At 45.9% G+C, this 14,671-nt stretch overlaps 1 protein-coding gene across 1 annotated transcript in view; it reads left to right on the top strand.

The window, feature by feature from the left end:
* The window catches only part of man1a2 (mannosidase, alpha, class 1A, member 2), a 143,196-nt gene that overhangs the window by 83,288 nt on the left and 45,237 nt on the right, over positions 1 to 14,671 (top strand). The window contains exon 5 of the mRNA XM_080019638.1: positions 12,281 to 12,399. Within this exon, the coding sequence (XP_079875764.1) occupies positions 12,281 to 12,399 (119 nt within the window). The remainder of the gene's footprint in view (positions 1 to 12,280; positions 12,400 to 14,671) is intronic.

Genomic DNA, 14,671 nt, shown 5'->3' with positions numbered 1-14,671 from the left:
GGGAGCCTTTCACTGTCAATTCGGCCAAAACCTGCGGTGGTCACCACACCTTGGCAGGCGGCCCAGCTATATTAACGGCCGCCAAAGTATATTTGGCGACCCGCTTTACTGTAGGGTTTTTTTGAATCCTTCCAAGAGAACGACGCCATCCGTGATGGATGAAGTAGTCCTTCTCATTAGCGGACGCACACACGCCCCTCTGCCTCGTTTATATGGGATGGAGACACAGTACCAAGTGGTGCGGCTCCGCTGGGTTGGAAAACGAAGTCATGCTGTGTCTGTAGTTTTGTTCTGTTTTATCGCTGCTACTTTGCTTATCCATGGTTTTACATTTTGACAGAAAAATAGATATTGGAGTTTTTATGTCTTTTGTATCAGGAAGAAAACGCATTAAAAGATGTTTCTTAGAATGAAGTATTCGTCCTTATTCTGTATATTGTTTGTGAGCACATGCCTGAAACAACCTCAAGCTAAATTCAAAAGCTGATAGCTCAATAAGAGTAATTGTGCAATACATAATCTGAATAGTCGATTATTCTTTAAATAATCAATAGATTATTCAACCACTAAAATAGTCGTTAGTTGCAGCCGTATTTACAATGATGTCATATTTGCACTTTATTTAGAAATCACGCCGATTCATCCAGAATCCCTGAAGGATCTCCACGATATCATCAGCAGGTTGATCTGATATACAGTGGAGGAAATAATTATTTGATCCCTCACTGATTTTCTAAGTTTGCCCACTGACAAAGAAATGAACGGTCTATAATTTCAGTGGTAGTTTTTGGTAGGTTTATTATAACAGTGAGAGACAGAATATCAAAAAGAAAATCCAGAAAATCACATTAAATAAAAGATATAAATAATTTTGCATTTCATTGAGTGAAATAAGTATTTGATCTCCTATGAAAACATGACTTAGTACTTGGAGGAGAAACCCTTGTTGGCAAGTACAGAGGTCAGACGTTTCTTGTAGTTGATGACCAGGTTTGCACACATCTCAGCAGGAAAGTTGGACATCTACTCTTTGCAGATCCTCTCCAAATCCTTGAGGTTTGGAGGCTGTCGCTTGGCAACTCCAAGCTTCAGCTCCCTCCACAGTTCTTCTCTAGGATTAAGGTCCAGAGACTGGCCAGGCTACTCCATAACCTTAATGTGCTTCTTCTTCAGCCACTCCTTTGTTGCCTTGGCTGTATGTTTTGGGTCATTGTCGTGCTGGAAGACCCATCCACCACCCATTTTTAGTGTCCTGGCTGAGAGAAGGAGGTTGTCACCCAGGATTTCACGGTACATGGCCCCATCCGTCTTTCCCTCGATGTGGTGAAGTCGACCTGTCCCCTGAGCAGAGAAACACCCCCAAAGCATAACGCTTCCACCTCCATGCTTGACGGTGGGATGGTGTTCTCGGGGTCATAGTCAGAATTCCTCTTCCTCCAAACACGGCGAGTCGCATCGATACCAAAGAGCTCGACTTTGGTCTCGTCTGACCACATCACCTTCTCCCAAGCGTTCTCTGAATCATTCAGGTGTTCATTGGCAAGCTTCAGACGGGCCTGGACATGTCCCTTCTTGAGCAGGGGGACCTTACGGGCGCTGCATGATTTTTACCAATGGTTTTCTTGGTGACTGTGGTCCCAGCTGCATTGAGATCATTAACAAGCTGTAGTTCTGGGCTGATCCCTCACCTTTCTCATGGTCATTGATACCCCACCAGGTGAGATCTTGCGTGGAGCCCCAGACGGACGGAGATTGACGGTCATTTTGTGTTTCTTCCATTTTCTGGCCTTGTGCAGGTCTACAATCTTGTCCCTGATGTCCTTAGACAGCTCTTTGGTCTTGCCCATGATGGAGAGGTTGGAGTCTGATTGATTGATTCTGTGGACAGATGTCTTTTATACAGGTAACAAGGTGAGACAGATGTCTTTTATACAGGTAACAAGTTGAGACAGGTGTCCTTTATACAGGTAACAAGGTGAGACAAGTGTCTTTTATACAGGTAACAAATTGAGACAGGTGTCTTTTATAAAGGTAACGAGTTGAGACAGCTGTCTTTTATAAAGGTAACAAGTTGAGACAGGTGTCTCTTATACAGGAACAAGTTGAGACAGGTGTCTTTTATACAGGAACAAGTTGAGACAGGTGTCTTTTATACAGGTAACGAGCTGAGACAGGTGTCTTTTATACAGGTAACGAGTTGAGACAGGTGTCTTTTATACAGGTAACGAGCTGAGACAGGTGTCTTTTATACAGGTAACGAGCTGAGACAGGTGTCTTTTATACAGGTAACAAGTTGAGACATATATATTTTATACAGGTAACAAGTTGAGACAGGTGTCTTTTATACAGGTAACAAGTTGAGACAGGTGTCTTTTATAAAGGTAACAAGTTGAGACAGGTGTCTTTTATACAGGTAACAAGTTGAGACATATATATTTTATACAGGTAACAAGTTGAGACAGGTGTCTTTTATACAGGTAACAAGTTGAGACAGGTGTCTTTTATAAAGGTAACAAGTTGAGACAGGTGTCTTTTATACAGGTAACAAGTTGAGACAGGTGTCTTTTATAAAGGTAACAAGTTGAGACAGGTGTCTTTTATAAAGGTAACAAGTTGAGACAGGTGTCTTTTATACAGGAACAGGTTGAGACAGGTGTCTTTTATACAGGTAACGAGTTGAGACAGGTGTCTTTTATACAGGTAACGAGTTGAGACAGGTGTCTTTTATACAGGAACAAGTTGAGACAGGTGTCTTTTATACAGGTAACAAGTTGAGACAGATGTCTTTTATACAGGTAACAAGGTGAGACAGGTGTCTTTTATACAGGTAACGAGTTGAGACAGGTGTCTTTTATACAGGAACAAGTTGAGACAGGTGTCTTTTATACAGGTAACGAGTTGAGACAGGTGTCTTTTATACAGGAACAAGTTGAGACAGGTGTCTTTTATACAGGTAACAAGTTGAGACAGGTGTCTTTTATACAGGTAACAAGTTGAGACAGGTGTCTTTTATACAGGTAACAAGTTGAGACAGATGTCTTTTATACAGGTAACAAGGTGAGACAGGTGTCTTTTATACAGGTAACGAGTTGAGACAGGTGTCTTTTATACAGGAACAAGTTGAGACAGGTGTCTTTTATACAGGTAACAAGGTGAGACAGGTGTCTTTTATACAGGTAACGAGTTGAGACAGGTGTCTTTTATACAGGTAACGAGTTGAGACAGGTGTCTTTTACACAGGAACGAGTTGAGACAGGTGTCTTTTACACAGGAACAAGTTGAGACAGGTGTCTTTTATACAGGTAACAAGTTGAGACAGATGTCTTTTATACAGGTAACAAGTTGAGACAGGTGTCTTTTATACAGGTAACGAGTTGAGACAGGTGTCTTTTATACAGGAACAAGTTGAGACAGGTGTCTTTTATACAGGTAACGAGTTGAGACAGGTGTCTTTTATACAGGTAACGAGTTGAGACAGGTGTCTTTTATACAGGTAACAAGTTGAGACAGGTGTCTTTTATACAGGTAACAAGTTGAGACAGATGTCTTTTATACAGGTAACAAGGTGAGACAGGTGTCTTTTATACAGGTAACGAGTTGAGACAGGTGTCTTTTATACAGGAACAAGTTGAGACAGGTGTCTTTTATACAGGTAACAAGTTGAGACAGGTGTCTTTTATACAGGTAACGAGTTGAGACAGGTGTCTTTTATACAGGTAACGAGTTGAGACAGGTGTCTTTTATACAGGAACAAGTTGAGACAGGTGTCTTTTATACAGGTAACGAGTTGAGACAGGTGTCTTTTATACAGGTAACGAGTTGAGACAGGTGTCTTTTACACAGGAACAAGTTGAGACAGGTGTCTTTTATACAGGTAACAAGGTGAGGATGGAAATGGTAGCTCAGGAGGTAGTGCTGGTGGTCTAGTGATCCAAAGGTTGCTGGTTCGATCCCAGGCTCCTCCTGCTAGCATGCTGTAGTGTCCTTGAGCAAGACACTTAACCCCTAATTGCTCCTGATGGCTGCGTCCGTCGGTGTTTGAACAATTGTAAGTCGCTTTGGATAAAAGCGTCTGCTAAATGATGTAATGTAAATGATGTAATGTGAGACAGGTGTCTTTTATACAGGTAACGAGTTGAGACAGGTGTCTTTTACACTGGAACAAGTTGAGACAGGTGTCTTTTATACAGGTAACAAGTTGAGACAGGTGTCTTTTATACAGGTAACGAGTTGAGACAGGTGTCTTTTATACAGGTAACGAGTTGAGACAGGTGTCTTTTATACAGGTAACTAGTTGAGACAGGTGTCTTTTATACAGGAACAAGTTGAGACAGGTGTCTTTTATACAGGAACAAGTTGAGACAGGTGTCTTTTATACAGGTAACTAGTTGAGACAGGTGTCTTTTATACAGTAACAAGGTGAGATAAGGAGTACTTTACTTTCTTGAAGCGAGAGAGGGGCAGAGTTGTTTATTGTTGGTTGGGGATCAAATACTTATTTCACTCAATGAAATGCAAAATAATATATATATTTTTTTATGTGATTTTCTAGATTTTCTTTTTGATATTCTGTCTCTCACTGTTATAATAAACCTACCAAAAACTACCACTGAAATTATAGACCGTTCATTTCTTTGTCCGTGGGCAAACTTACAAAATCAGTGAGGGGTCAAATAATTATTTCCCCCACTGTGTATGTACAGTATTGATTTGGAAGTTGTGGTGTCGTCTTGTGGCAGGTTTGAGCGCAGGGTGTGATTCCACACGAGCCGGTGTCATTATTCAACCTCGTTCTCCCGGTGACGTGTAGGGTGTTGGCTCTGGGAGTACGAGGGAAGATGGATGAGCGTCGGGGCGTGGCTGAGAGGAGCTGAAGGGAGGGAAACGTCTGGGCTCATTCTCATTGGCCTGGTGTTGGGGAGTGGCCGCGGGATTTTGCTTTTGATAAATTTGTAATTGTGACATTTGACACTTGAGTCAATATTTACATTGTTTGTTTTTTTTTACACCTGAGTCAAAGAAGTTGTAACGATCGCGTTTCTGTCAATTTTAACAAACGTTCATAATGAAAGAAAACAATCTGTCAATCAGAATGAAAGAATAATGGTACATTTGTGGTACATTATATTACTTAGAGGACAAATATTTTTAACCTAAGCCTTATTTTAAAAGTTAAATAGTCTAAATTGATCCAGAGGGAATATCTTGAGCCAACCGCTGCTTGGGTTGACTGCCAGTGATCGTAAAATAAGGTTTAGGTTCTAAAAAAAAAAAAAAAAGAGTCTTCCTTTCATATTTTTTATATTTTTTATTATTAATATTTCAATGAATATTAATATTTTACATACCATTTTTATAAGATGTTATCCAGAATCAGAACGTCTTTATTGGGGCAAGTCGATTTTTGTGCGTAAAGACTCTCTCTGGTTGATAGTTGTTGCATTGTGATGAAGACAGACAGGAAGCATAGAAAAGGAGTGAGACGTCTAAAAACACAATAAATACAGAGTAGAGTCCATGTGCTCTATGCTCCATCACCGTGAGGTGATTCAAACGCCAACGTCCAACCTGTGTTACGGCTGTTTGCTTGGACCTGAGGGATGTTTGGTGTTTGGTCACAGCAGCTTCTGTGGCCGCGCCCAATTCATTTCCAGGCAACTGTTGCGATCGGTGCGTTTGTCGTAAACGGTTGCTCGGTTCCATCTGTGTTGTCCTCTGGATGGACGCTCCGTTGGAGAGTAAACCATCCTGCTTTCTACATTTTATACTGTGCTGCCAGAAAAGGAACTGTGTGACAAAACACGAAAGGCACAGAATCTGTGTTGAACTGCTTTGGAACGGCAGGTGTAACCGGGCACCGCCACCACCTGCGTCCTGCACAGACCACTCACGGTGTGACCGGCCTGAAGGCTGTATTTTGGGGAAGCACGTCCGACTGCACGGCGACGGGAGCAGTGAGTGAGTGAGTGAGTGAGTGAGAGGCAGAGTTCAGTCATGGGATTGAAAGACACTTTTGACCGGGTGCATGTACGGGCACACGACTGCGGCGGTAATTCTCCAAATAAATGAACGTCATCCCGGCCAAGTTGTCTGAGAGAAGCAGCGCCTGGCACCGCCGAGCCAGAACCCGGTACCCAGCGCCACCGGATCCAAGCCTGCTCCGTTTGACGCACTGGGAGCAGTTTGGAAGGCTGAGCACGCCCCAGCCAGCGGAGTGGAGGAGTGAGTGTGTGTGTGTGCGGCAGACGAGGGGCTCTGGGATGGGGGGATGACAGGGAGAGGTGTTGGGGGAAGTGATGAAGCACTTGATACGAGGGCGGAGGACGGGCGGCGGCGTGGTGTTAGCGGCAGGTTTAAACACATTAACAGGGTGGGGGAGGTGGGGGAGGGGTGAGATTAGAGGAGTGGTGATAGCTCAGATGGAGAGCTGGGGAATACACTGTTTGAAGGTGTACCAGCACAGTCATGTGAGGACTGTAACTGTTGCCCTGGGCAACAAGATTTGTGCTGTTGTCAGCCATACTGTTCAGTCTGGTTGATGCGTTTATGAACCACTTTTCATATGTTATAATATCTATAACGTATTTATATATATATATATATATATATATATATATATATAATGTATGTATATATATATATATATATATATATATATAATGTATGTATGTGTGGTATACTGTCTTAAGGGGAGAGTTATTCTTGAAAATACAAGTGAGATTGTTCTCAGGTCAGTTTGCAGAATAAGGGCTTCCTTCTGCGTTCTGAGTATTGACATATTGGTAATTATGTAGGATCCTTTTCAATCAAATATAAAATGATTTTAGAATTGAAGCTTCATAATTACATCTCCAGCATAGAGGAGAAACAGCTTGCTCTCGAAGACACCCGTCTGTGTGCAGTGTGTTTAGGGACCGTCCTCAAATTCACTGCTGAAAACCTATTCAACAGCATCACGACTGAAAGATGCAGAGCACCTCCACTCTTTCTGGTTTTACAGTATTTGTACTGTATAATATTCTTTATTGAAACATAAAAAATCAATGCTTTAATTTAAAGGTACCTTTTGGCTCATGTTGGTGCTCGTTGCCTGTGTTCCCGTGATAGGTACATTTTTAAGATTATAATATTGTGAATATATACGTCACTCCTGGATGGTCTCATCTCAAGCTGCTTGAAGGTTTTTGATCCCTCTCAATGATTTTCCAGCACTGCTGAGTGTCAGCTGTAAGCTTGATGAATTAATCAAAGATGATTGATTTTTACCAAGAGGCTGGAGTTGATTGTGTTCATTACCGAGCAGAAGGAGACGTGTTGGAGGAACATATTTGCCGGAGCCATAAATATTCCATGAATTAAAATGATACTTCCCCCAGAGGCCAGTCCCCCTATGCTGTGGAACCACCAGGGATTCCCCAAAATAATTAACTGATGTTATTCAAGTATAAACTATTCATTTTACACCAAAATGTAGACACGACTATTGTAAGTATTACACAAGTATTACAACCGAGTACAGACACACAATAAAAAATGAAGCTCATAGTTAAACATCTCCAATTGTAACTATATATTTATAGTCCTGTGTGTTCCATCTAGCAGCTCATAGTTGAGTGTCTCCAGTTGGAGCTGCCGTGTTGTGATGCTGGCTTGGTGCAGTCACCTGCAGTGGGGCTTCATGCGTGAGGATTAATTTTCTTGTCAGTAATGGTGACTTAAGATAAATCTATTGCAACATTAATCCTCCTAATTATCAGGGAGGTGTTTAATTTTGGGACGTGTGCCATGCATTTTTATACAGTGTACACAACAAATGGAGCCTGCTCCGCTGCGAGCCAACATGGGTTGTATTGTGAGTAAAGTGCGTAAACAGAACTGTGTTTTTGTCTCGCAGGCACCGCTAATTCCACCCTGCGCCGTAGCCGTGGTGGTGACGGGGCTTTGTGAGGTTAGCACGTACGGCGGGCACCGCTGCAGCCCCCGAGCCCTGAACGCTGAACAATTTGAATCCTGACATCAAAGGAGCGCGGGGAGCGTCGCGGAAGTTTGACGACTCTAATATCTTGCGCCGCCACGCCTTGCTGCCGGCCCAGCGCTCAGCCCCGCCTGGTCGGAGGCCATCAAAGAGGAAGAAGGTTTGGGGACGGGGAGGCGTCCGCACGACAGTCGGGCTGATCTGTCCGGACTGGGCGGCCGCCCACCCTTCCTCCCCCGGTGCACTGTATTTTTAGAGTGCTCTAAAGCCCCCTGTCTATAATGATAACGCTGCGAGTACAGAATAAAGCCGAGCCGGCGTTTGGCTGAATGGAGCCCCAGATAAGGAGGGGCGGCGGGGAGGCTGGGGGTGATAAGGGACAGGGAAGGATTCGAACAGGAACACCTTCAAACACCTGCTCGCTGGAGGAGGCAGCGCTTTCGTAGGCCTTCGCCGCACGGAGGGGGTCGTCATCTCGATTATCGGAGGCACTGTTGCACGACATCAACATGTATCATGGTGTCGTCAGATATGAATCACATTGTCCTTCAGCCCTGCCCAAATTCAGAAGTTGTTTTTTTATACGCCGGCTCTGGGTCTCCTGTCCGACTGACTGCGTCGCATCGCCAGCCAAGGTGAGAAATGCCATCCTGAAAGAATAACTTGGAGGTGGGAAATGGCACAAAAATACAGAGTTAACACTTCAACAACAACGTGACACCACACGGCCAAAATAGACGGTGGGCTTTCGCTTGTTGGCTCGACGAGAAAAGTCACTAAATGTAACTGCGGAGCAGCTCGGTTACCCAAAAAAGTCGCTCTTTCCGTCCGCAGGGTAGCAGGCGGCGGCGCTGGGAGGGTTGTGATTGGTCGGAGCGTCCACGTGGCTGCGGTCTGGACTGAGAGCTTCAAAGGGCATACGAGAAGACGCCGCAGCCTTACAAAGAGAATGTCAGAGCTGGAGCCGAGCTGCAAAAGTGTCAGACCTGAAGCTGCGTACCCAGTCATGAAGGCTGTTCAGCCGGAGCTTTGAAACCTATCTGCCATCATTAATAAACTTTATTCACCGGGGGAAACCTGCCTCCACTTGTGGGTTATACAACTGGAGACGCAGATAGGAGCGTTTGAGTCCACGTAGCAGCTTCCCGGGGCTGGACCAGAGCAGGGAAAGCAGATCAGTGCAGTTTATTATTTATTGAACAGGGAGACTCAACACTTTAAAGAACGCTGCCACGGATAAAGCTTGAGAGGGAGTCAGAGTCAGCAGATCAAGCAATAATCAAATAATGGACGGATCGTTCTAAATGAGTCATAGTCGGTTAGCCTGTCCCTTGAAAAAGGTATTCTAATGCTAGAATCAAGGCCCTGGTTTATTCTACACATTTGCTTCAATAGATGTTTTTAACGTGCTTCCGGTCCCGTTCCATTTTCTCTTCAAATGTGGAGACGATCATTTTAGAAACCAGAGCCGTTATGCAAGGACAGGATCTCCACACGCTTTAGTCTGCCTCACCACACTGAGCTTCAGCCAGGACGAGCACCATGGCCTCCTCTTCCCAAACCAGATGAGGGCGGGAGGGGCGGAGTTTCACAAAATGAACAATGCCGCGAACAAAAGAAAACCTGCAGAGTTCGGACGAGGTGATCCTGGCCTGGTTTTCCACTCGCCCACGGGTTCTTGGAGATCGCCGAGCAAAACCACAGAGAGCTGCGAGGGAGCGACGAGGGTGTGGTGTCAGCCGCTCGCAATGCGATCCCGCTGCTCCATCCCTCTGCTCCACCCCAGTGCTCCACCCCACCGCTCCGTCCAACCGCTCCGCTTTACTGCTACGAGCGCTCACAGAGTCCTGCGAGACATCAAGCAGGTTTAATATCTGGTCGCGTCAGGATCGACTCAGGAGCGACGCAACGAGCTACAGCAACGAGCTACAGCCAATGAGAGCAGACGCAGGCTTTACTTTCTTCCCCGGGTTTTTTTTTAATGTATTTCTTATTTAAATTCTACTTTTATACAGTTTATTTTATTATTATCATTTTTTTTACAGCGATCAAGAATATAATAATAAAATGAATAATCCTGTCCCGCACATGGTATTGCGTTGTTTCCGGTGTCACTTCGTGTGTGTTTAGGTGACAAAACGTAGTTTGAAGACCAGACAGACTTGTCGGGGACTCTTCCTGGTGAAAGATCTCGAAAGTGTGACGACGCCCTGTCGCCGAGCGGTCAGGTAGTGTCAAACCACAAGAACGAAAGATTCCACATCACAAGACAGAAAGTCGTGTGGTGTGAACAGTTCAGTGGTCTGAGCACCTTGAAGGTGGTGCGGTGTGTCCGTGGTGTAAGGGTGGGGTTGTGTGCCCACCACTGATCACTGCTTTTTACCAGATTCCACTTCTTTGCTCAAGGGCCCCACCTCCACCCCGGGCGGCCATCTTTCCCCCAAGCCCGGCTGGGCTGAGCATGACGGACCGAAGGGACGTTCTCCCCCGCGTCCGCCACTCGAGATGGTAAATTGAGCCGGGTTTGGGAGACCTGGCTCCTCCCGACGTCCAGCTCCATCGCTCGAGACGCTTGGTGTCACGACGGATAGCCCACCTTCCTGCCGCCCCTTCCCAAAATATCGATCCCAGCAAACTGCGCGATAGCAGCAGGACGGCGACGGGATGAGAAATGGGCCGAGCTGGCTCGGCTCCCGCCCGTCGATGGCTCTGGTTAGAGCAGGATGACAGGCCTGGAACTCCACCACCTCCATCTCCTCCCTCCATCTCTACTTCTCCTTCTCTGTTCTCTCCCTTCGCTCCAGCCCTGCTACGTATTTTGGTTTCTCTCCGCTTCCCTTTGCCCTCGGCTTGTCTTTCCATCTTCCCTCCCTGTCTCGCCCTCTCTTCTGTATCTATCAGTACAACCCTCTCATCTCTCTCACACACACACACACACACACACACACACACACACACACGCACACACGCACACACACACACACACTCTCCACTGGCCTTTGCTGACATTGAGTGTGGAGGATGGATGGATACAAGGAGGAGGAGAGAGACTGATGAGAGATTTGCCCGTCGCCGGTGATTTAATGAAGTAGTCGGCCAAGCAGTTTACCTTCCTCATTGCAGAGAAGGAGGTAGAGCGAGGGAGGGATGCAGAGCGAGAGAGAGGGATGGAGAGAGCGAGCGAGAGAGAGGGATGGAGAGAGCGAGCGAGAGAGAGGGATGGAGAGAGAGATGCAGAGAGACAGCCGAGCCAAATAGAGGAATATGACTATTTGAGGTGTGATGGCTAAAATGGGAGTGGGCCTGGGATGCACGCGTCGTTTCTGTTTGGTGCACGTGACAGTTCAATGACCCTATTTCAGAGTCCCTCGGTGAGAGAGAGAGAGAGAGAGAGAGAGACTCTTTTAAAATTTGAATAATAACAAAAGGGAATAGGAAGGAGTGTAAGGAAGGTGGTTGCACCGTACAGGCGGCGGGCCATGTGTCTACACATTGTGAGGATTATTTTGGGATATTATTGTCCAGGTTGCTAATAATTCAAGAAAGAAAGGGTCGTGATCCTTCAACATCTAAGTCAACTTCTTAACTGAAGTGGAGTTGAACCACTCGCCTTGTACGTGATTGGTAACAGCGCCTCACACTGGCGGGGGTCCGCTGCTGCACTTATTTATGGCAAAGTGTGATATGAGTGATTGGAAGGCTGGTCTCATGAACGTGTGATTGGAAGGCTGGTCTCATGAACGTGTGATTGGAAGGCTGGTCTCATGAACATGTGATTGGAAGGCTGGTCTCATGAACGTGTGATTGGAAGGCTGGTCTCATGAACGTGTGATTGGAAGGCTGGTCTCATGAACGTGTGATTGGAAGGCTGGTCTCATGAACGTGTGATGATCTCCTCAGGGTCCGGTCCTCTTGTCACAGGTGTCCTCAGTCTGTTTTGCACATTATGAGAGTGTTGTCGTCCCCGTTCCATTTCGTCATGGACATCATCAATAATTGGCTGTTTTCCAACCCCGGCCGATGGAGAAGCTGTTTAATCCATCAAACACCATCCCAAAATATTTTAAAACTAGCATTTGATTTGAGGCTGAGGTGTTTTTAATTGCACGGACTAAAAACAAAAAAAAACACCTCATTATCTTGTCAAATAAATTCAGCTTGAGGAATAAAAACTCTGCATAATTTTAGAAGAATGGGAAATATTTTGACTAATTATTCCCTGGCAGCATTTCTATATCTGGGAGGGTTTTTTAGCCCAGTTTCTTTGTGTACAAAAGATGAATCTCACATGTTTTTCCCTCGCAGGTAATTCCCAGATGGGGGCGACCATCGTGGACGCCTTGGACTCGCTGTACATCATGGGACTCCACGAGGAGTTCAAGGACGGCCAGGAGTGGATCGAGCAGAACCTGGACTTCGGCGTGGTCGGTGCAAACTTCCTGTTTCCCCTCTTAACTTCCTGTTTATCTAGGCCTGAGGGAGCCGCGCTGTCCCAGAGTGTTTGGAAGGCTCGAGCTGGGCAGAATGAAATGACTCGAGGAAAGACGACGGGTTGGAGCAGATGCTATTCGAAACCTTGTGCCGTGCGTTTCAAAGGGGGGTGCTCAGGACTTTTAAAAACTTTCAAGGCCTTGCGCAGCCCTGACGTTGCCTTTTCCTTGACGCTGTACAACCCCCCCGCAGGTCTGTGAGCTCTTCTAAACATTTAAGACAGCCTGGGCTCGATGACCACCTTTAAAAGGCAGGTGTCGGGCTGGGCTCTTGGAGATGTTTTCCTGTTGTAGTTCCTCCGGCTCCGTTGGGCTCTCCATGGTCACTGACGGTTCCTCTGAATCAAGGTTGAGTGAGGAACCTCCTGAACACGCCTGCGTTGACCTCCTTCCGCCTCCTCACACGTCTCCCCTGGGTTTCCGTGGGTTTTCCTCCTCTGGGCGTTGTCCAACCCCCGGGCCCAGGCCTGTCTGAGGCAGTCTGCTCAAGACAAGACTGTGTGCTCCGTTTTCTGCCTTTTTCTCTGTCGGTAACAAGAGGCAGGGAACGTTTACGGAGGGTCTTTCAGCCTTAATTCCCTTTTGCAGCTGTTGTGGCGCCTGCAGTGCGAAACGGGAAGCAAAACGCTTTTCAGCTGAACTGGAAATTTGAACTAGGCCATCCAATTTAAAAAGAGCCTGTAGAAGTGTGCGGTGAGAAAGGGAGGCATTGAAAGCTCAACTCCAGCCAATTCCACCCCTTGCTCGTGGAGAATGCGGTGTGTGTGCTTTGTAATTTAACATCGTGTATTGGCAGCGCCATGGCAACCGGTCAGACCCAACACCGGGCTACTAGTAAAGGTTAATAATGGAGGGCGATATTGAACATAGAGCCCCCTCAAATTAAAGTGTTATATTGATAGCTGACTGGTGGAGAAGGCTGTAGTGTGGAGGGAGGAGCAGGGTGATGAAATGCTTTCATTCCACGGTGAGTCCCCGTTTTTGTACCATTTCAACAAGAACAAGATATTCTGAACTCACTTTAGTGCCGAAGCGTTTGGTAGTAGCCGTGAATCCATGCCCTGCTGCAGGGGAGCGTGCTGGGAAAGTGGCCTTCCAACTGGAAGGCGGTGGGGCTGGGCCGGCCGTGAGGTTTTTGCTGCCGATCGATCGTCACCCAATAACCAAATCGATTGGCATGATCGTCTCAGCGCGTGTGTGTGTGTGTGTGTGTGTGTGTGTGTGTGTGTGTGTGTGTGTGTGTGTGTGTGTGTGTGTGTGTGTGTGTGCGTGTGCATGCGCATGTGTGTGTGTGTGTGTGTGTGGGGCAGCTCAACACTGTCCTCACAGAAACATCCTCCATTATTGATGATGCAACCCCGTCTGCCACACAACCTGTTCTAATCGACCATGCACGTGTGTCTGAGAGAGACAGACAGGCAGGCAGACAGTGTGTGTGTGAGAGGGGGGGCCCTTTTTATCGGGCATGTTATTTATTTATTTATTTGCATTAATGAGCCTAGAGTTTTAATTGGAAGCAAATCGGCTGTATTGTACTGTCTGTTGACTAAAAGAGGGGTCTCAAACCCAACAGACCCTGTTGGAAGGGGGGTGCTGATGGGGGGACTGCTTCTCCCTGAGAGAGAGATGCACAAAGGCGGAGCTGAGTCGAGAGCGGAGCATTTCTTTTTTTTGTTGTTTTTTTTTTGGTAGTTTGTTTTTCGAAATCCAAATATCAGTGGTCAACTTTGGATAAAATAGATTATTATAGGCCCAAATAATATCCATACCTAAGCGGGCGCCACTGTGTGTTTTCAGTGTGGAAAAAGGAGACAATAACTCCTCTCTCAACATTATTTTATATAATCACAGCAGGAGAATAATGTTTCACGAGGTACACGCTCTGAACACGTCCTCATTGGTCGAGTCCAAATTTGTCATTATTATTATTATTATTATTATCACTAATATTATTAGTATTATTATCATTATTACATAGTCTAAACATCAAAGACGGCTAAACATCAAAGACGGCGCAATTTTTACAGGGAGAAGTAATGTTGACGTTGTTTTAGAGCAGGGGTCTCAAACTCAACTTACCTGGGGGCCGCTGGAGGTAGAGTCTGGGTGAGGCTGGGCCCCATCAAGTATTCCAAAAAAAAAGTACAACTTTTCCCTTTACTATTGCAACACTATGCTGTCTTTATCAGGTCACTGATTACTCTTG

This window comes from Zeus faber, assembly GCF_960531495.2.
Source record: "Zeus faber genome assembly, chromosome: 18".
NCBI lineage: Eukaryota > Metazoa > Chordata > Actinopteri > Zeiformes > Zeidae > Zeus > Zeus faber.
The sequence above is the reverse complement of the archived record's forward strand: the minus strand, read 5'-3'. Positions and strand labels throughout refer to the sequence as shown.